Raw genomic sequence first — 21,016 nt, forward strand, 5'->3', positions numbered from 1 at the left:
AATAACCCTGGAACTTGTTAATTAAGATCTTGTTAATGAATCTGCTTGTTAATGGTCTATTAAATAATCACACAATGAAGTTTACCGCACAAGTAAAGCCTTTTTCAAATGCTTGCTCTTTCCAATCCTCCTGGCTCAGCTCTGACTTCTAAAGATCTGGCCTGAGGGGCAAGTCCTTCCAAATCCTTCCAAATCTGATAGCCCTCTTCACCTTGTCCTACTCGACCTGTAGAGCCTGGTTGTTTTTGTGGCCCAAGCAAGGTCTCAAGGGCAGAAAGCCCTCTTCACCTCAATTCTGCCTATCAATCCTTTGGCCAAGGCATTCTGCTTCTAAGTCAAAATATTTCCCTCCCCAAAGTAGGAATAGAGTCATGGGCCCTGGGAACTGAAAAAGAAAGGTGCTCTGAACTTTGCTGAGAAGAAAGGCAAAGGGTGAATTCGTTTCAGTGGGAATCCGGCAAAATAATATTTCGGCTCAGATGTCATGGATCCATACAGAAAGTAGCCTGCCAACCTGCATCCACAAAGAGTACAAAACTTTTGTCCCAAACCACCTGGGAAAATAATGCTTCAGCCCAGCCGGTGGCGGGGACTGCAGCCTCTCCCGTGGAGTCCGGCTGCAAGGATGGAACTGCAGGTAGGAGGGCTCCCTCTAGGTTGAACACTCAGGTATTTCATAAACCGCTTTACTCCCCCAAGACCATGCTGCTCCTTAGACAGATGCTCCCAGAAGGGGAAGAACGCATTATACCGGGTATGGGTACGTCTTATCTGTGGTCTGTGTGCTCGTGTGCCATTTATATGGTAACGTTTGGATGACAAAACACATCTGTGTTATCTTTCCTGATTCAACAACCCTGTAAAGGAGGGCGAGGATTGTTTGCCACCTTTCATTTTATATATGAGGCTCTGGGGCTCAGAGAGACGGACGGACCCAAAGGTACACAGCTCGTAAATGAGAAGCTGGAGCTTCTGGCTCTGGGCTCTTGGCCTGTCGCTGAGCTGTTTCCAAAGCCTCTATTTCTAGTCATCACTTCCCACTTGTCCATGTGCCAGGGGCTGCCCAGCCCAGCAGTGGATCCCGCGTGGTCCTTCAGACTATGTCAAAGCGGGTAGAGCCAGCTGGCAACGCTCTGCATAACTCGGTCGAGGAAACAGTGACCCTGCGTTCCCGTATTCTCACAACAAATACTTACTGAGCCAGGTGCTACAGGAGGAGAAACACTGGGTAGAGTCACATAAGAAGACAGCCCTGGGCCCATGGAGGAGGGGCAATTAGGCAAATAATTACAATACAATATGATGAGTGTTTTAAAAGGGGAGAGTAGGTCCAGAAAGGGACACCACCCCCGAGTCCATGAGCAAAATAGATGAGAGCATTGGCTCGTGCGCAGGTGCCTGGACCACCTGAAGCTCGCAGTCCGATGAACCTTCCATCCACCCGCAGCTATCCCCACAAGGGTTAAAGCTTGCAGCAGAGAGTCAATCTGCAGGTGCTGGTGACTAATTCAGCCTCTGAGAGATTCCTCTAACCCTCCAACCCACCACGAACCCTTATTTCTTTACAAATGAGCATTTTAGCATAAGAAGAAAGCTTAAGGGCTGGGGAAGAGGAGAGAGGAGGCTGGCAAAACCCCTCTCCAGCCCCAACTCGGCAGTATAACAGCAGTGAGCAGTCAAGCTGGCTGGAGCCCAAGAAGTACCAAAGCGCGCACTGGCTCTCTCACATCTGGCTAAGCACCGCGAGCCCCTCCACTGGGCCATCTTACAGCTACTATACTGCACCAAGAAAGGAGCGGTCTGAGCACGTACCATCAGCCAGTCAGCAATAAGGGAGGAAAAGGGAAACAACCCGAGGAGGAGCAAGGGCCAAGGGGGCAACTAGAGGCAGTTGGACAGATCCCACCCATAACAGGAGACTGGAGAAGAAAGACACTGTCTTAAGCAGGGGCTGCATCTTCACTCTTACCACTCCGGGCTTCTGGGTGGAAGCCCAGCTCTTCCCCTCTGCTTGCCCATACTGACTCCCCTTCCTCCAAAGCCATACTCCTTGGTGAGATCTTCCCTCTGAGACTCTCACCCTTGGTGAGTGACTCATACACTTTAAGGAATCTAAGAATGGCCGGCTTGCTAACTATACAGATTTCCAGGTCACATTCCCTGTGATTCTGATTAGGAGGTCTGGAGTGGGCCCTGGGAATCTGCATTATAGGTAATAATCTCCCACCCCCCTCCCAAACCCTCCCCCCCACACCACTAAGTGGTAGGGAAGCTCGTGGTCCTTAAATCACATTTTAAGAAACCCACCTTTGGGAATGACTCCCCCTGAGATCCCAGAGCCCCTGCTGTCTGTTATTTCATATCATCATTTCTTTTTTCATATATACATCCTAACCACTCACCTTAACCATAGGCCCACAAGAAGAGGAAGTATCATCTACTTTTTTGACTCCTCTGCAAACAGCCCTGAGCACCGAGCTCTACAGGAAATGCTGTGGCTGTTGAGTGATGACCACGATAAGAGGCCAGGGGAAGGAAAACCACAACAGGGATGGCAGAGTACCGAGGCCCTAGCTGGAGGGAACTGTTTTTAGTATGCCTACGTGTGCCAGGCTGGAACAACGGTTTGCCTTGCTTTCTTTTTTTCCTTCTTCAATAGTCTTGGCACTACATGCCTCACCTCCCTCATGAAAGTCATGCCTGAACAAAGCACGTTCCATAGGAAACTTTGCCAAGAAATCTTGCCAAGAATCCTGGGTGCTGTGTGGTGTAGTTTAACGGTCAGGGAGGACTTTAGACCTTGAGACTTATCGGATCTCTGTGCAAGCAGAGTATACAGCTGAGCATCAACTTGAGTAAAAAGACAAGGCCCTTGATCTAGCCCCCGAAACATCCTCAAGGGTAATGGTCTTCCATATTCAACAAATATTTCCTGAGTACTTTGTACCAAGCATGGTTCTGGGTATTCACGGGCCTTAAGATATCATATGTCATTATAAAGTATTTTATAGTGACTTATCTTTAGAAAGTTACTTTTGTTTTGTTTTGTTTTTTAATAGCGAAGGAAAACGAAAAAATGGCAACCTACTGAATGGGAGAAGATACATGTAAGTGATGTATCTGATAAGGGGTTAATACCCAAAATATGTAAAGAACTTATACAACTCAATACAAAACCACAAATAATCCAATTAAAAAAGGGCAGAGCTCCCGAACGGACTTTTTTCCAAAGATGACATACAGATGGTCAACGGACACATGATAAGATTCTCAACACCACTAATCATCAGGGTAATGCAAATCAAAACCACAGTGAGATACTACCTTACACCTGTCAAATGGCTACAATCAAAACCACAGAAAGTAACAAGTGTTGGCAAGGATGTGGAAGAAAAGTGCACGGCTGGTAGGAATACGAATTGGCGCAGCCACTGTGAAAAACAGTATGGAGTATGCTCAAAAAATTAAAACTAGAATTACTGTAGGATCCAGGAATTTCACTAGTGGGTATTTACCCAAAGAAAATGAAAACACTAGTTCAGATATATGCACACCTATGTTTATTGCAGCATTATTTACAATAGCCAAGATATGGAAGCAGCCCAAGTGTCCATCCGTAGATGTATGGACAAAGAAGATGTGGCTACATATATATACAATGGAATATAACTCAGCCATAAAAAAGAATGAGATCTTGCCATGTGCAGCAACATGGAGGGACCTAGAGGGTATAATGTTAAGTCAGTCCACTCATATGTGGAGTTCAAGAAACAAAACAAAGGGAAAAAAGAGAGCAAAAAACAGACTCCTTCTTTTTTTTTTTTTTTTTTAAGATTTTACTTATTTATTTGAGAGAGAGAGCATGAGAGGGGAGAGGTCAGAGGGAGAAGCAGACTCCCTGCTGAGCAGGGAGCCCAATGCGGGACTCCATCCCAGGATTCCAGGATCATGACCTGAGCTGAAGGCAGTTGCTTAACCAACTGAGCCACCCAGGTACCCCAAACAGACTCTTAAATACAGAGAATAAACTAGTGGTTGCCAGAGGGGAGAAGAGTGGGGGGATGGGTGGAAGAGGTGAAGGGGATTAAAAGGACACTTAACTTGATGAGCACTGAGTAATGTACAGAATTGCTGGATCATTATACTGTATGCCTGAAACCAATGTTTCTACTGCTCTGTTATCTCCTCCCTCTACTACTCTATGTTAACTATACTTCAATAAAACAGACAAAACAAGAGAAAGTTACTTTAAAAACAAGACCCTATATGATGTTTAGCTTCAGAAGTATATAAGCATTAAAGGAATGTTCTCAGGAACACCTGCCTATAGAATGTAGTACTATAGAGATCTGAGGTCATGCCTCAGGTCCTGGCAGACAGAAATTCTATTTTTCCTTTATCATAAGCAGTCCTTGGCAGCTCTGGAGTTCTTTCTTCCACTCTCAGATGCTATACTTTGTCCATGAAGGTAAACTGCCACACCTAGCCCCTTTGAATAAAGTAACTCCTTCTTGATGTCCAGATATCAGCTTAAAGGTCACCGGCTCCAGAAAGTTATCCACACTCACAGACAAGATTAGGTGCTCCAGCTTCTAAACCTGCGGCATTTTTATACTTCCCCTATTGTACTTTTCACAATATCCAGCAATTTCTTGCTAAACTTTAAGCTACAGTAAGGCAGGGACTGTATATAATCTGCCTTGCTCATCATTGTATTCCCAGCGCTTAACATAACGCCTGGAACAATGCAGGTACTTAGTAAATACTGATTGAATAATTACATGAATTAATGAGTGCATCATATTAGCAAGATGGAAACTGAATCATGCCTCATGTACTCTGCCAGTGTTATCCATAATACACCAATAAACACCTACGATAAGCAGCAGTGTTCCTTCTGTGGGGCCAGCACAGTATGGAGGCAGAGCTGAGGCTCAGAGGATCACCCCAATACAGACTCCAGGAGGCACTTCTATGACCAAAGGATGAATATAATGCTCCAAAGTCAATATAATATCACTAAGAGCCTGAGAGTTAAATCAGCCGTAAGCCACAACGCCAGCCCTGTCACAGACTTGATGATAAGATCCCTCTTTCAAGTCATTCAACTTCTCCTAGACCCAGCTTTCTCACGAAGAGGGTATTAGGCCCTTCAGCAGTAAGGACCCTCTTTAAATAAAGAACAAGTGATGGTAAGAAGCTACTCACACTGTGATGGTAAGTTGGAAGAAGAGGGCCGCTTTCGCAATAAGGCATCACTGCAGTTAGGAAAGGGTTAAGCCCAAACGTCTGTCTGGGATCTCTTACCAGTAAATCAACCTTGACTGCTGCTCAGGCTGAATGAAGCCCCACCAGGTTGGCCTGTCAGGAAGGAAGCCCATGCGTCCAGACTTTTGTTGTTCTAAGGATTTTTTTTTTTTTTTTTTTTAATTTTACTGCTCAGGAAGGAAGGCAAAGCCTAGGCTCTAACTGCAGTCCCTGCTGATTCCTTACCCCAGCACGCACTACTGCCTTCACCTCCCTATCCACCTCTTGGGTCCAACTCTTCTCTTTTCTGGAATTCCTTCCTTCCCTTGACTTTGGCATTGGGGTCTAAATCTCAGAATTTCCCCCCTTCTTTAACAACTCAAAATTAAGAGTGGTAAGCATTTCCCTTCCTACCTCCTGTACACCTTTGTGACTCTATATGGGAAGGACTGGGGATAGGGCAAGAGGAGAAGTGGGTGCTCTTCACCACCAACACGGACCTGAACCCCTTCTCTGCAACAGAGCCATGAAGGACCTGACAAGGATTGAGGTGTCAGCCTCAATTGGCCGCCAATGGCTATTTCTGCTACATATGTATGTGAACAGGAGACTTTTCAAATCCAAGCCACTATATTTAAATAATAGACTCAAATCCAAGGTCCTCAGGCAGAAGGTCAGTCTTGCCCACTCCCATCCCCCTACTCTCCACCTCTCCCACTGACGTGCAGAATCATTCTCTGATATTCCCAAGTCCCATGGGGCTCTCTTTCTACAAAGAAGAAAACACTGAGTTTATTTGTGCACTCAGGGTAATGGACAGCCCTCTTTTACTCCTAGGAAAATGCACACAGACACCATGGAAGAGGCCTATCCCTGCCCAACCCTGCCCTCCCCTTCCCCTGCTAATCCCGCCCCAGCAGCTCCCCCAGCTCAGTCCTGCTGCTGTATTTCTCTCCTGACCTACAAGCCCCCTTCAAGCCCCGTCCTAAGCCTCCCCCAAGCAGAGACAATCCATCATGCTGTGTGACTGTGACACACACAGATGGGGGAAGGTTCACAGATTTCTCTCACATAGGCAAGAGGGTAAAAGTGTCTGTATAACTTAAAATCTAGGGACATACTAGAAACTCTGGGACTTTGCATTCTAATACTATTCAAATACCATTACAGAAAATCTGATTACATATAGCTCAAATCTCTACCACAAACAAATTCTAATGGTCCATTTGTTTCAAATGATATCTGACAATACAAAGTTCCAGAATAAGAAAATATGATGAGATCTGGCTTCTCTGACCTGGGCCACTGCCTTGATACCTAACTAACCCTGGTCAGGTCGCTTCTTTACTCAGACTGGGTTTCTTTAACTCTAATATTGCCTTGCTTCTAAATAAAATGAAGGGAGAAAGAGGTCAGAGGGCCACCAGGGTTAATCATGGTGGATGGGTAATAATGAAGGGAGGTGAAGCAGCTGGGTATTGCAGAAAAGGGCTCTGAGACTTTCTCTCTCCTTTTTTCATATTGCCATAAGGCACGAGTGTGTGAAAGGATCCTACATACATGCCAGTTGTTAACGACCCTGTGTTTGGCTACGTCAGTGCTTCTAACCATGAAGATTATACCACCAGATTATCCTTGAAATGAGTCATTAGGTATTGAAAGCTTAGTATGTCTGAGGTACTGTTCCAAGCATCAGCTGGGTACTTAATCTCATTCAGTCCTTCACAACAGCTCTTTAAGTTGTATAATTCCCATTTTACAGGTGAGAATACCGAGGCCCAGAAAGGTCAGGTAATTTGCCTAGGATCACTGAGTAAGTAAGTTAGAGGGTCAGGATCTTACTCCAGAGGCTGAACTCCTAACTACTGTGTTATACTGTCTTCCCACCTTCAATCTGAAACATTTTCAATTTGAGGCTCCAAAAGGGTAAATGCAACATTTATTCCTCTCACAGGTATTTATTCTGCTAGGCCACTCTGACTTGGTGTAAGTCACACTCCAAAAAGCAAAGACCAAATGAGAGCACTCTAGGATTAGCTGGCACCAAAAGGGGAGTCATACACCTGAAAATAAAGCAAAGATCTGTCCAGGACTGGCCCTTGCCCCCTCCCTACAGCTTTCACACTGTCTGCTGCTCTAAGATGGATGCAAAGCCATAAGTCTCAGCCTGCAAATGAATTTCAGTGGAAAAAGACAACCCTCATCTGGTGAGTCACACTCAGGCTTACTGGGCTTGATTTCTCATGAGACTGTACCAAAAGGTCCCTTCCTTACACATACAGCTCTAGACTTTCCTGCAGCTCTGCGTCTGCTGAACAGAATGTGCTAGATGCAGCACCATGTCTTCCCCCCAAAAACACAACTTTCATTTCCTCTAGGTCATCTTCAATCAGAACACATTCCACAGGGAAGATTGACGGTCAAATGTCTGAATTGCCAGATGGTTATGTGTGTCTACAAAACCTCCACATCACTTGTCTGTTTCCAGCTTCACCCAGGACCTGGGTGGGAACTTGTTTTTTTTTAAATACACATCAAAAGCAGATCAGCATTTGTGGACACCATGATAGGGAATGTAATGCTGTGAGAAAACATTTGGGAAGGGGATAGCCTCTGATCTTAGGTTCCTAGACTGTTAGGTGAGAAAAGCAAATTTTGAATTATTTTTTAAGCTAGGAAAGATTCTTTTGGTACCCCCAAATAATCAATATGTCTATAGCTGAGAAAGGCAATTTCACATATCTCTTGAAAAACTCCCTACCTACTTTTGTCACTATTAAACCTCAAGGCGTAAATAAATTCTTCTTTTCTTCCCTCCAACCTCTACACCTTTGGGATAGAATAGTCTAATAGATATTACTCAGTGATATGCCAAAGAGTGGCAAACAGATGAAAACTTGGGAGAAAAATAAGGTTATAATCACCACCATTAATTTACTCAATACTGAACTAACACTGAACCCTTCGATGTGATTGGCATCAACGTACCCCCCAATTTTTTTAGTACTAAAACTAAACTGTGCTTAAGATTATAGAAAAACCTAATCCATTGAGTAAAAAATGGAAGGGAATGAATTCCTCTTGTTTACTCAGCATCTGCCAGGTTTACTTATTCATACCACAGCCTATCATTTTTCCAGGCCTAAACCCATAGTCCCAAATCAGGATCTTTTCCTGGAAAAGGCCTAAGAGAGAGACTAAGTAGGTGAAAGTTCTTTTGCAGAAAATTCTCCTCCTTGCCCAAAGAAAGATATTTACAAATTCCCACCCACAGCACAGACTTGCAGGTTCTATTCAGCCACAAACGTCACAATTTAAATGGTATTTTTAAAAGGTGAAGGCATTTTAGCTGCTATACGGCAATAAGTTATCCTCAAGTCTGCAGTTCATCTGTCGTTAGGGGGGAAATGGCACTGGGAAATGCTGTTAAACTGTTGGAAGAGAATATTCAAATCCAAAGATTACTGTAATTTTGGTGTTACAATTGTGTGGGTTTTACACTTAAAATGTATCATCACTCCAAATCCCAAGTATTTATAAAGAGTACATTCCAACATGTGCGCTGATATTTATTGACCAGATGGACGTGGTTAATAAGACTTAAAAATATGAAAAACCATTATGAATATATAATCTATTAAATGTATTGTCACTCCAACTGCCGAGTATTTACAAATAATACATTTCAATGTGTGCTAATATTTATTAACCTGATGGATGTAGCTAACAAGGGTTAAAAATAAGAAAAACTAATATAAAAATATAATTCTATTTTTTCAGTTTCCTCTTCTGCCTAATGAGGAAAGGGGATGGGGAGGGAGAGCAACTTTTGTTATTAGGATACAATGCGTGTTTTTTGTTTTCAAACAAAAAAGGGCCACCAAATAATCAACCTGGGGCCGCTGACCGGAAGGCAGCCCCGGAAAACTTCCCGTGGGAAGAGTTCCAGAAATTGCCCGGACTTTAACAGCCCCGCTGTGCTGGCTGAGAGCCTCAGACGGTCCGAGGCGACCGAGACTCGCCTCGCCCGAAAACCAGCCATCCTGCGGATTCACGAACCCCAGGACTTGGGAAACATTCCCCAGAACGTTTTACAAATTTAAAAAGCAAGACGGGGAAATATTTCGAATCTACAGGAGAAACCTCAAAGTCCTCGGCTGCCGAGGGAAATGCTAGCGCCAGATGCGCGTGTACACACGTCCGTCCTCCTGGACGCGCCCCCACGCCCTCCCACACGCCCTCCTCCCTCCCCTCGGGCCCCCCCTCGCCGCGCGCTGGCCGCCCACGCGGGGTCCCCTCGACTCCTCACACAGCCACGCGCTCACCTGCACTTCCCGCCCCGTCCCCCCGCAGCCCGACCCCCCGCGTGGGCGTGCCCCCCCCGGGGGGGTCACACTCGCTCCCTTGTCTCCTCACCCCGTCCCCACACTCCCTCTGCGGCTGAGACGACAGGACAGGAAACCGACCCTGGGCTCGGTTCCTAGTGCGACCTGGGGCCGCGGGACGTGGAGGGCGGGGCGGGGCGGGGGTGGGGGACCAGGCCGGCCCGCGGGTCCCGGCCGCAGACGGCGGCGGCGGCGGCGTCGGCGCGGGTCTCGCCCGGCCCTGGGGCAGCGCCCGGGGTTCTCCCGCAACCTCCGAGTCCAGCCGAGCGACGGCGAGGTCGCCAACATTTCTGAAACCACTTGAAAGCCATCTCGGTGGCGGAGGCTGGGGGGTCCTTTTCAAGGAAGCCAACGGTGCCCGCTCTGTGGTCCTTCCTTCCCCTGGCCGGGCCTCGCGCCTCTCCGCGCCCCCTCCCCCAAACGATCAATTACCAGCCACCCTTCTGCCGGGAGCGGCGAGGGGCTGGCTGGCGGCCGCGAGGAAACGGCAGCCCGGATCACTTCTGCATGACAATTGATGGGAGGGAGGGCGCGAGGCGAGGAGGGAGGACCGCTGCGGTGTCCGTTTTCTCACCATGGTGATTAGGCATTCCGGCCGCGCGAGGAGGCAGCCGCCGACCAGAGCGGCGCGGCGTGGAGCGAGGACAGGGGAAGAGAGCGAGAGCGGGAGCGAGCCCAGCCGCCGGGCGGGCGGCGGGCGAGCGGCGCGCTGAGCCAAGCCAAGCCAGGCCAGATGGCTCTGCAGCCATCAGGGACTGCTCCCGTCCAGCCCGGCCCCACTTTAGCTGTGCAAACATTTCTTTATCCCAACAAGACAATTAAACCCGGCAGCATGAAAAGGAGTCTCCATGACTGTGCTGGGAGTGAACAACCACAAACAACCACACATTACAGGAGTTCTTGCCCTCCACCCCCGGAGAGAGGAGAAAAGGGGCTGCGGAAAAAATCGGGGAGCAGCTGAAGGATAACTGGGCTAGGTGTGGGCGGTGGGTATGGAAGGAGCCATCTGACCCATCTCCCCTGGCGATCTGCTGGCCCTTCCACTGCGGTCATCTGCTCCAGCTACAATCCAGAAGTTGAGCCTGGGGACCTGACAACTGTCCCAAACATCTTCCCCAGTGAGAGCAATTCTCCTAAAACCCCAGGTTAGGATCCCTGGCCACTCCAGTCCCAGGGCCCTTGGGAAGAATCCCCCTTAATACCACCCTCATGATATAGCCAGGACTCCTCATTCCAGACTGCCCTTGGGCGTATGTGGGCTCAGCTGATCTGTTAAGACACAGGGTCTTTGATGATACATGACACATTCTCCAGGTACAAATACCATCTCCTACTCAGGGCTCAAGAAAGACTTTTCAAATACATCAAAGATGAGAGCAAAATAGAACATCCAGGAATGCTGTAGGCCACCTGGTTTCCTGCCTACCTGTGAATCTGCCTGACACAGGGAAGGGCCAAGGAAACAGGGCCACTGCACGGTCAATGCCCAGTGCCTGTCCCTAAGGTGAATCAGAAGCCTCGGCCAGTCATTGCTCCAACTGGGACAGTTCTGGTTCCTTTCAGCCCTCTGGTGAGCATGCATACTAGCCAACTCCAATTTGGGCTGACTGAGTAGAATGACTGGCAGGCTGGTTCCCCACCACCACCACCCCAAAACACAGAAAAACCTGCATCACCCAGGCAGGAATCTGGGCACACGGGTGGCCAACAGAACACAACAAGGAAATGCACATGGTAAGAGCCAGAGCGTTAAGGGGCTAATAAATGTATAGATTGTAGCACAAGGCAGCAGACAATACTTATCTTCCCTTTTGTTGTAAAGTTTCCTTAATGAGGAAATGTTTATTTTAAAAGCCCTGGGAAACATATCTGAAGACACTTCATATGTAAGACACACGTGGACTATTCGTAATTGGTCCATAAATTTTAGCATCATTTCCCTGGACAAGAAGCCTTGGAGACTGGTTCAGGGAGTGACAATAAACAGGAGTTACCTTAGTTCCCTTCCGGGGAATTACGCATCCTCCATGAACGGCTTCTCACAAAACACTTCTCCCTTTCTCCAGGGCAAATAAGTCAGTCCTGCCGAGTCAAGGCTTCTTTTTTCCATAGAACCCAACACCTACCTCACGAATCACCTGTGATGCCAGGTAGGTGAACAGGGAAGCAAACCGGAAATCATCTACTAGGAGAGACAACACTTTACCCAAATAGCTACAATTTAGGTCTACAAAAATGCATATTTAATCGCAAAAGAAAGCCTGCCTATTGGCACCCAGATTTAAGGAAAGAACACGTGTGCATTACACCATGTCTGCAGGCCCCTCTTTCAAGTGCACTCACATGTGGACATATCCATATCCATATCTGCATATGGACACAGTGTGTGAGCAGGGGGGTGGCTGCGACAGTAAAAACTGTCAGTGTTTCCATTGTAAAACTGATTTTTCATTGACCTAAAACTCAGTCATAAAACTTCTACTCTAAGTAAAGGACGCACACACACACACACACACATACACACACCCATACTCAGCTCCCACCCCCCAAAAAACCCCCTAAAGCTAAGTGCCTATTTAGAAGTTTTACTGTTGTATTTAATTAAGACTTGTTTTTTTACATTTTATGAGAAAAATTTATTTATAAGAAGAGAACAGAAGAATAAGTCAACCACATCAGAAATTAACTCTAAATTTTAAGAATAAAAAACATCTAGAATATACCTGGCTAATTTTGGCAATCTGACCAAAAGTCACTGCATCCTATTACTTTGCTCTTTTGAACACTTTCTATCCTCTCTCTTCTGGCCTCCCCATCCCCCCCTCGCTGCCCCAGCTGCCCCTTAAGCTCTCCCTTTGGAAGCAGTCTTGTACACTGTCACTCGATTATCTGAGAAATATTACTTATTTCAAAACGGTTCTGTAGGGAGGACCTGAAAGGCATCTAGTGGGAATAATCAGGCCTTCTAACGGCCCTTAAATATGTATTTACATAAAACAGACCATAAATATTCCGACACACGTCGGCATATGACAGAAGCCAAGAAAGCTGCTGCCGACTTTGTCACAGTGCCTCTTCAACCCTTCCCTACAGAAAAATGTTTCTCCCGCCTTCCAAAAACTCAAAATCAAAAGCACAAACGCTCCCCAGTACAACCCTGTGAAGGCTGCTCTGCCCCCTAAGGAAAGAAAAGAAGGAAGGAACCCAGACCCAGGGCTATCACAGGCTAAGAGGCTCCTCTTCACTTGGCACCTTTGTTTCTTGTTAAAGATTAGTCACTAATGCAACTCTAGGTAATACTGTGGGTGTTCAAACATCCTACGCTCATAGACACCCCTATAGGTTTTATGCTTGTGTAAGAGAAAAAAGAGAAGACAAAGTACTCTCAAAAGAAAGAATATTTTAAACAAATAAAAGGGGAAAGGGTTCCCATTTCTACAGCACTACAATTTGAAATAAAGAAGTTTCCCCACCCTTCTGATCAGAATCTCATTAATTTCAAGGTCAGAATTCCATTTCACTTTGGGAGATAGACTCATTTAATTTTTCTCCACCCAGGCGTACTCCTGTGTGAGGGAGCCATCTCCATGGGGAATGGCACCACCACACAATGCAAACCAGGCAAACAGAAGAGTTATGGCTTTGACACTCGGAGGGGGAATGGATAGCCACATCTATGAGTTCTGACTTGACTAACAAGCTTCCTCCTGCTCTGGGGGTCTGACACAGGTTTGGGCTAAAAAGAGAGAAAAACGGAGACCAGCCAGATCTGCTGGGAGAGAAGAAAGGAATCTTGATCTCCAGATGTTACTTGGCGGCATGTTAGGTTTGAGAGGATTTCATCTTCGACTTGTATTTGGAGCAAAAAGGGGGGCAGAATCACCCAGGCCAGCTTTAGCCAGAGGTCAGATGACAGCTCGCCTTGATGGCTTGCCCACTGACAAATGAAAACTGCACTGAAGTAAAACACAACAGACCCACAAGACGCTAGCGTGTCCTGCAGGTATACCGGGAAAGCAGGATGGTAATGCACAGATCAGCTGTCCACAAGGGGAGACGATGGAAGAGGGGCCCAAGCGAAGTGAGAGAACACATGGGCACTTGTGTTAGCAGCTTCTCCCTGAAGTGGGGAGGTCTCGGGCTTACAGACGCTGACATAAAAGACACACTTGCAACATATTTCAAAACCAAAGAGCGATGGATTTACAAGGCAGGTTGATTTTATGATGACTTTTATTGAAAAGGTACGCTGGGTTTAGGCAGATGCCTTTTAGCGCAGGAAAGTTAACACAGTGCCTAATTCAAGGAGACAGCCTGAGGAAGCAGTGCCGACAGGGGAGAGAGCTGCAATGTCTCTATTACTCTCCTCGGCATCATAAAGAGAAGAGAAAAAAAAATGGTATTCGTGTTGGTGGTTATGGAGAGGACAGGAGCACAAAAAAAAAAAAAAAAAAAAAAAAAGAGGGGAAAGCAAACCTCAGATGTAGTTTTCTTAAGAAAATAAAATGAAGCAAATCTTAGAACAAAGGGTTGGGTGGAAAAACGCCCTCAGTTCATAAATTCTCACCAGGCTTGAAGAAAACTGCTCTGCCTACCCACAGCCCAAAAGCGTCAGAACACAATTATTCTCTGATTCTATTAGAGAAGATTGCAGGGTTCAGCACTCCTGGTCTACAAGTTCCAAATAAAGGCTTGGTTCCAACTATTAGCAAGGGTCGCCAAAGCTCAACAAGGCACTGGGAGAACACAAGAAAGATGTTCCATAAGCAGAAATTAATAATAGTTGTGAACATCAAATATGGAATAGTCACATAGGTCAACCGTGTCTAGTCCTAAAAGTGAGCCCCAGGATAAGCATCCAGCAAACCTGCTAAATCCCAAGAGAAGTCGGCTTTTTAGACTTGCAATCGCAAGGAAAACACAGCTGTTTGAAATGCTTTATGGTGATTGACGACACCTTTGTCCTTCTCTGAAAAATAGCCTGATGTGGACAAGGGCTGAGAGTTGGGAAAATAAAATCACGTGGAGTCCACTGGATGTGATACAATGGAAAAGCTAAAAAATAATGTCAAGATCAGAGGAATATAATGAGGATAGCAAAGAGAGGAGGGATGGACAAGTTTCTTCAGGCCCCCCAAATATTCTAGGAACCTACGCTTTCTAATAAAATGACATTTGCTCCCGTATACATACGGCACCCCTCTTCATTCCAGAGTGAGCCCCCAGAGAATAAGCCAGTCGTGCCCTGGGAAGAGGCAGCTTGGAGGCCAACTTGCCTCTAGCTACCATCAGAAAAACATGTCCTCCCGGAACTGTCAGTGCTCATCGACATTAGACAAGTAAATGTTAGCACTCCGCAGCCACTGAGTGGGAAGGAGTCGGCCCTCCCTATTCCTAGGAGCATGACAACTGCCACCGACCTGTTGAACACTACTGTGAGGCAGGGCTTGCTGGGGGTAGGGAAGGCTCCCACCAAAGTACTTACATCTGTCATTCCGATCCTCTGGGCTAGAAGAGGCTTCCCGATCCGAAATGAGGCCAGAGACAGCAAAAATCTTCTTCCCAGTATCATCAACCTTAAGTGAACCGGGGGAGCTAGATGGCAGCTGTGTCCCAAAGTCATATTCCTTGCCATCTGCATCTGAGAAGCGCAAGTGGGGAGACTCTGTGTCATGGCAGTTCTTAAGTCGCTTGGCCGGCGTAAAAGCTGACTGGTAACTCTCGCGGTCCTCAGTGGAAGCGAAGGGACGGAAAGCCCCCACTCCACTATGATTCAGCATACTGATTGGGGTGCAATCTAGATTTGGGGGAGCAAACTGAGGGTGGAGGTGCAGTAAAGAAGGGGGAAAATCACGATTGGCAAAAGTGCCGGGCACCCCACCTTGCCGATGGTACATAGAGGCAAAGGTGTAGGAACCGTTGGTGAAGGGAATGTGCACGTCCTTGTCTACCGAGACAGGTACACCAAAGGGTCGTGGCTGCTGACAAGGGATGGAAGCATCGCGGCTGGCCTCAGCCGTGGACGCCAGGACCATCAGTGCTGGGGATGCCAGCGGGTTGGGGAGGTAGGATGAGTTCTCCATCTTGAAGGCTGCCCGGTGTAAGTCCATCGGAGTCTCTTTCTATGGCTGGTGTCACACGAGAAGCAGTCTTCCCTGGGAGGGAGGCCGAGCGGCACCTTGGATCAGGGCAGGGAATATTACTGGGGAATCATCCCCTTCTAAGACCTGCGGAAACAGCAAAGAGAAGAAAAGAGGGGGAGGAAGGTCAGGGGGAGGAAAAAAAGGGAAACCCCAAGTGATCGAAACACCATCCTTCTGGCTTACAGATGCTCGGGCAAGAGACACCAGAGGCTTTAGGAGCCAGTGGGCAGCAGCATCAGACCATTTTCATTCAGGAAAATCAATAGACAACTTACTGTGATGTACGCGTAGCTGACTTTGGTCCCTACACGTTCCGGGTGAAATGTGCCTGAGCCCAGCAAAGGAAAAAAAAATCATAAAACCTCCAAATACAATATTCCCTGAGCAAATGAGCTTTGGAAGGCCAAGGCACCCAAGTAGATTAGGTGGGGTCTATATTTTAAAGGGTTTCCACCTGCACACACCGCTCTTGGCAGGCCTGATGTTCAAACAGAGGCGAGGTTCTACCTAGGTGACCCCCCACAAACACATTTTCTCTTCATCTCCCCTGACAACGCCCCGGTGCTGAAAAATTCCTAAATCAAGCACATCTAGACCATGTGTACATGCTAGTTGGTACGAATTGTACGTGTGGATAAATCACACACATTGGCACATACATCAACACATATCTTCATGTATCATTTAAAGCTGTTTCTAGAAAGAAGTGCAATGTGAAGAGACAACAGCAATATTATTTTTGATGCACACCCCTCTCTAATCATACAGGTTTTCTCTTTCCTGAGAAGGAACAAAACCTTCATCAGTAAAATGCCTGGCATCTCTGACAATATTTAACACCATAATGGGTGCCTTTGGCATATGTTCTCTAGAAGCGGCTGTCTTCCGGGGGCAGCAAAGAACGGATTGGTAATTTTAGTTACTAATGCACTAGCTCTTAAGTAGATTTGTAAAGAGCCCTGAATTTGCCATTAACATTTGGAGCAAAATGTTAACAAAATTTCTGACTTATTTTGCTCTGCTTATTGTCCCGATCACAATTGTTGTCTGATAAAGGCCCATGAAATATTCTGGAGTTCGGAGAGACTTCCTTCAATTTCCCTTTTAAATTTAGGCTGTACATCTTCATAGCCACTGATTCCATTTCAAAATTTATTTTGAGTAGGGGTTTGGGGGAGTGGGAGAAGGGCTATATATCAAAAGTCAGGATAACATAAGATGAACACTAGAATTTATTAGCTTCAAAAATATACACTAGACAGAAACTTAATGAAACTCCAAGTGTAACCAAAAATCACCATCTGCTACAAATTATCACCTTTAAATTGAGAGTCATAGCTCGAATAAGAATTTACCCCCTCCCTTTAGGGAAAAAAAAAAAAAAACAAAACCACAAAACACCTAGATAATGGAGTATCTTTGATATTCCCTCAACTAGAGAAGCCTCAGTTAAACTGTAGATGAATCCCCTTGGCTTAATGTAGTGCAAAGAGAGTATTTCCTTCTCTCATCCTGTAGCAGACGTGTCAATGACTGTTATTAATTGGGAAGATGAGTGCACACCATCAGACTGCTTCCTCATTTGGCATCTCTCCTTATAGACATCATTGCTAAATTACCAGATTATGTATCTCACATTAACGGATTTTTCTCTCTTCCAAATTTTAAATAACTTTCCTGTCAAGTTATAGCAGCTCAGGGAATGATCTGCCAAGGACAGCCAGTTAGCCTGACAAGCCTGGTCTGAGAATCCTGTTCTTGGCTGTTTCCAAGTCAGATTAATGGTCACACAACATGGAGGCTCTAAAAGTGGGTCTAGGGCTGTTCCAAGGGTTCTAAGCAGCTCTTCATAACAGAAATAACTAACTACTTGTATCTCAACAAGCAATATCACATGAGGCAAGCAGGAGAAAAGGACAAACATAATACACCGCAGGTGGGGGGTGAAGGGTGGAATGTTTTCCCCCCAAATAACCAATTGCCCAGAGAATTCACTTTCTATTTTTACTTCCTGGATCACCTCATTATGTTAAATGAGTTTCATAAATTAGCAATCTGGCGACAGCACCGGACACTCCAACAGAATACGGTGAATCACTCAAACCTGGTTATTCATTTGAAACTTCATTATACTGAAAATAAATCAACAATATTTTTCTAGGCCACATCTCTTTTACTCCACTGTGTGGGCGTTGGTCTCTATGGGGGGAGGGTGTGTGTGTGTGTGTGTGTGTCTGTGTGTGTGTTTTCTTTTTCCTTTTCTTTCTTACCCCCTCCTCACATTAACAACTTGTATAGATGGGGCTTCAGCAGACCACAGTCATTATGAAAATCTATAGTTAATACACTCCCAATGTCAAAATGTCATGGGTTTAAACACAGAACCCAAAATAAGAAAACTAACTGACCCTCTTAATTAAAAAAATATGGATTGTAAGATAATCAGCTTGATGGAGCATTTGGGTGACTGTAAAGAACCAGGCAAAGGGAAAGTAAGTAACTGTTACTTTTCTGCCTCTATGCTGATTTTTTTTAATTTAGCACTTCGTGCAAATCCAGATTAAAATAACTCCAGCTATTGATCTGAGCAGTGGAATTGACATTAATTTTAGTTCACTTCTCACTTTGCAAAGGGATCAATAGGAAGTAATAACAGCTGACATCCCCGCTGAAAGGAGGAGAAAGAAGGGCTGAAGACAGAAATCGAAAAGCAACCAAATAAATCATCAGCTACTTTTCCACGGCATCAGACAAACTCCAAACAGATTGCAAAAAGTCTTTGTTGAATTAACTAAACAAGGAGGAGGGATCAATCCACGAAGCTAAATAAATTGTCTGGCAGGCAGTGAGGTTGGACGGGGGGGACCAGCAAATATTGAGTTTTAAAATTTTCAAATCCTTGACGTGATGGGTTTGGTTCAGGTCCGTATGTGTGGGAGTTTGTTTGTTTGTTAAATCACACACCCGACCCTGGTTTAAAGTGATTACAAAACGCCAGCTAACTGAATAATTAGTGAGATTACTAATTGCATGGTTAAACATGCCAGAACCAAGACAAATGAAACGAAGAAACTGGCATTTGGAACGTGAAAATGTCTGGAGCTGGGCTGATGCGCAGCGCTCCGCGCTCTCCGGCGCGAACTAGCCACTTTCGCATTGAAAAACCGAAAGCCAGAAAGAAAGTCTGAGAGTGGGCGATCTCCCACCCCAGCCTCTGACCATCCCCGTCCAGGGTCTGGGCTTCCTGACCCGCGCTGGGATCCGCGTAGAAGGAAGCGGCGCTCCTGCTGCCGCTAGGAGCCAAACCCACTTGCAAATGACTGCCACAAAGAAAAGCTGCAAAGCCTCTTTCCCCGAGCCCTGGCTCTGAACGCCCACCAAACTACGACTCTGCGGGCAATTAAAACGCACACACAACACTCCTCTGCTTATTACAACAGGTGACATTTTTGTGGTCTCTGAATCGTTTCCAAAAGCCAGGAATTAAAATAATAGAACAAATTAAAAGATATTTTTCCTTTGCATAAATAAACTTTTAAAAAATTAACAGGCAACTTAAAAAGCAAAGAACAATGGGAAGTGGGGCCAGGGTAGTGGGGGGTTGTGAAGAACTCAGGAAAGAATTTTTTTTTTTTTAAGTTCACAGACTTCTTCGCTTGAAGAGAATTCCCGCACACCAAATGCCCAGGGGGTGTTTGGAAACACCGCTCTAACAGAAATTTTACCACCATATGCAAGAGCTCAGAAAGCATAAGCTTAACACTATTCCAAAGGCTGGGGCCAACGCCTGCAATTCAGAAGTGGCCGGGTATCGGTCCCAGATTTGGGCCCCGACCCAGGCCCGGCGTGGCCAACGGGTGCGAATCCGAAATAACCCGGCCTCTCGAAGAGTGTGGGGCTGCGGGGCTGCCAGCTCAGCCAAGCGGGTGCAAAATTCAGCCGGGAGGAGTCTTAGCCCGGGAAAACCAACTCTTTTAGGGAAAACGGAGGAAGAAGAGGTGAAGGCGAAACCTGCAAAAACTTGGGGCCAACGCAGAGCCGAGCCCACCACTCCTTGGTCTGACGTCTCCCCCAGCTCTCGGCTGCCATTGCACAAAGAATACTTTCGATCCCAACACCTCTGCACGAAAGCAGCTGCTTGTAACTTTGGGGGAACCAGGGCGCCGGCCAGGCAAGAACCGACAAGTGTGAGGCGCCCCGGTCCACAGCCGGGCAAGGCCCGCGGGGCAGGGTCTGGGGGGAGTCTGCCTTCGATCAAAGTCCAGGGACCTCGTGCCGCTGAACAACCCCGCCCCGCGGGTCACCCGGGTCTCCGCGCCGCCCGCCACCGCTTCGGCGGGCAGCCACCGGGCTCAGGGATTCTGGCGCTCCCGTAAATGCGGGCCTGCGCGGGGCAACAGGGCCCTCCCGGTTCCGGGACTGCGGGCCTGGGGTGAGAGAGATAGAGTTCTGCCTTTCGCGCCTACGCCGTCCGGCCGCCGCACACGACGCAGCCTAGCAGAACAGGTGTGTGTCCCCGCTCTCTGGGCGCCCGGCCCCGGCCCCGGTCGGTCACCAGCGGGGCGGCGCCGCCCTGTCCTCGGCCTTCCCCCACCTCGCCCCGGATCGCAGCGAGCGAACTCACGCTACTTTTGCCGGGTTTCCGCGGGCCAGGAGGGATGGGAACGGAAGACTCCCGCATCTCTTCCTCGACGCTCTTTCTACCTTCCCCCCTCTGCTCGTTTGCCATTTTGGGCAAGAACCCCCCGAGACGCGCAGAGGAAGAGGCCGGGCATCCCTGACCGCTCAGCTCCCTCCAGTCTGACCCGCCGCTTCCTCACTGCCCGCCCTTTTTTCCTCTTTATTTTTCCTTTTTTACACCCCTCTGCTCCTCAAGCCGAGTCCGGAGCGGGGGCTGGAGGCGAGACGTGGCTGGTGGGTATCAGGCAGAGCGCGCCCGAGTCCTCCCTCCCTGCTCTTCCCGGGGCAGGGAGGCGGCGCAGGCCACAGACCCCGGACGGCCCGGCCCGGCCACGCCAGGCAGGACTGAACACCACACCGAGCGCCCCCGCCCCATGCACCCACCCGGTGCGACGCGCGTCCGGCTCGGAGCCGGGGCCCTGGCCCTCCGCTGGACCTGCGGCCAGGGCCCAAGAAAGCAGTGCGTTCCGAACGGGAAACGAGAGCTTTTCCTCTGCCTCCGGGCAGCCGGAGCCCCCGCTACTTCGGGGCTCCCGCGCGCCCTCGCCGGCCGGGGACCAC

The 21,016-nt window shown here is 47.5% G+C and overlaps 1 protein-coding gene across 3 annotated transcripts in view; it reads right to left on the reverse strand.

The window, feature by feature from the left end:
* The window catches only part of RNF220 (ring finger protein 220), a 218,138-nt gene extending 202,294 nt beyond the window's left edge, over positions 1 to 15,844 (reverse strand). Inside the window, exon 1 of one of the 3 annotated variants that reach the window (XM_045997767.1) lies at positions 15,118 to 15,844. In XM_045997767.1, coding sequence (XP_045853723.1) covers positions 15,118 to 15,742 — 625 coding nt within the window. In that variant the 5' untranslated portion in view covers positions 15,743 to 15,844. The remainder of the gene's footprint in view (positions 1 to 15,117) is intronic. The other 2 variants (XM_045997773.1, XM_045997782.1) reach the window with 2 other exon arrangements.
* Positions 15,845 to 21,016: the final 5,172 nt, after the last annotated feature.

Source organism: Meles meles, chromosome 1 (assembly GCF_922984935.1).
Source record: "Meles meles chromosome 1, mMelMel3.1 paternal haplotype, whole genome shotgun sequence".
In the NCBI taxonomy this organism is placed as follows: domain Eukaryota; kingdom Metazoa; phylum Chordata; class Mammalia; order Carnivora; family Mustelidae; genus Meles; species Meles meles.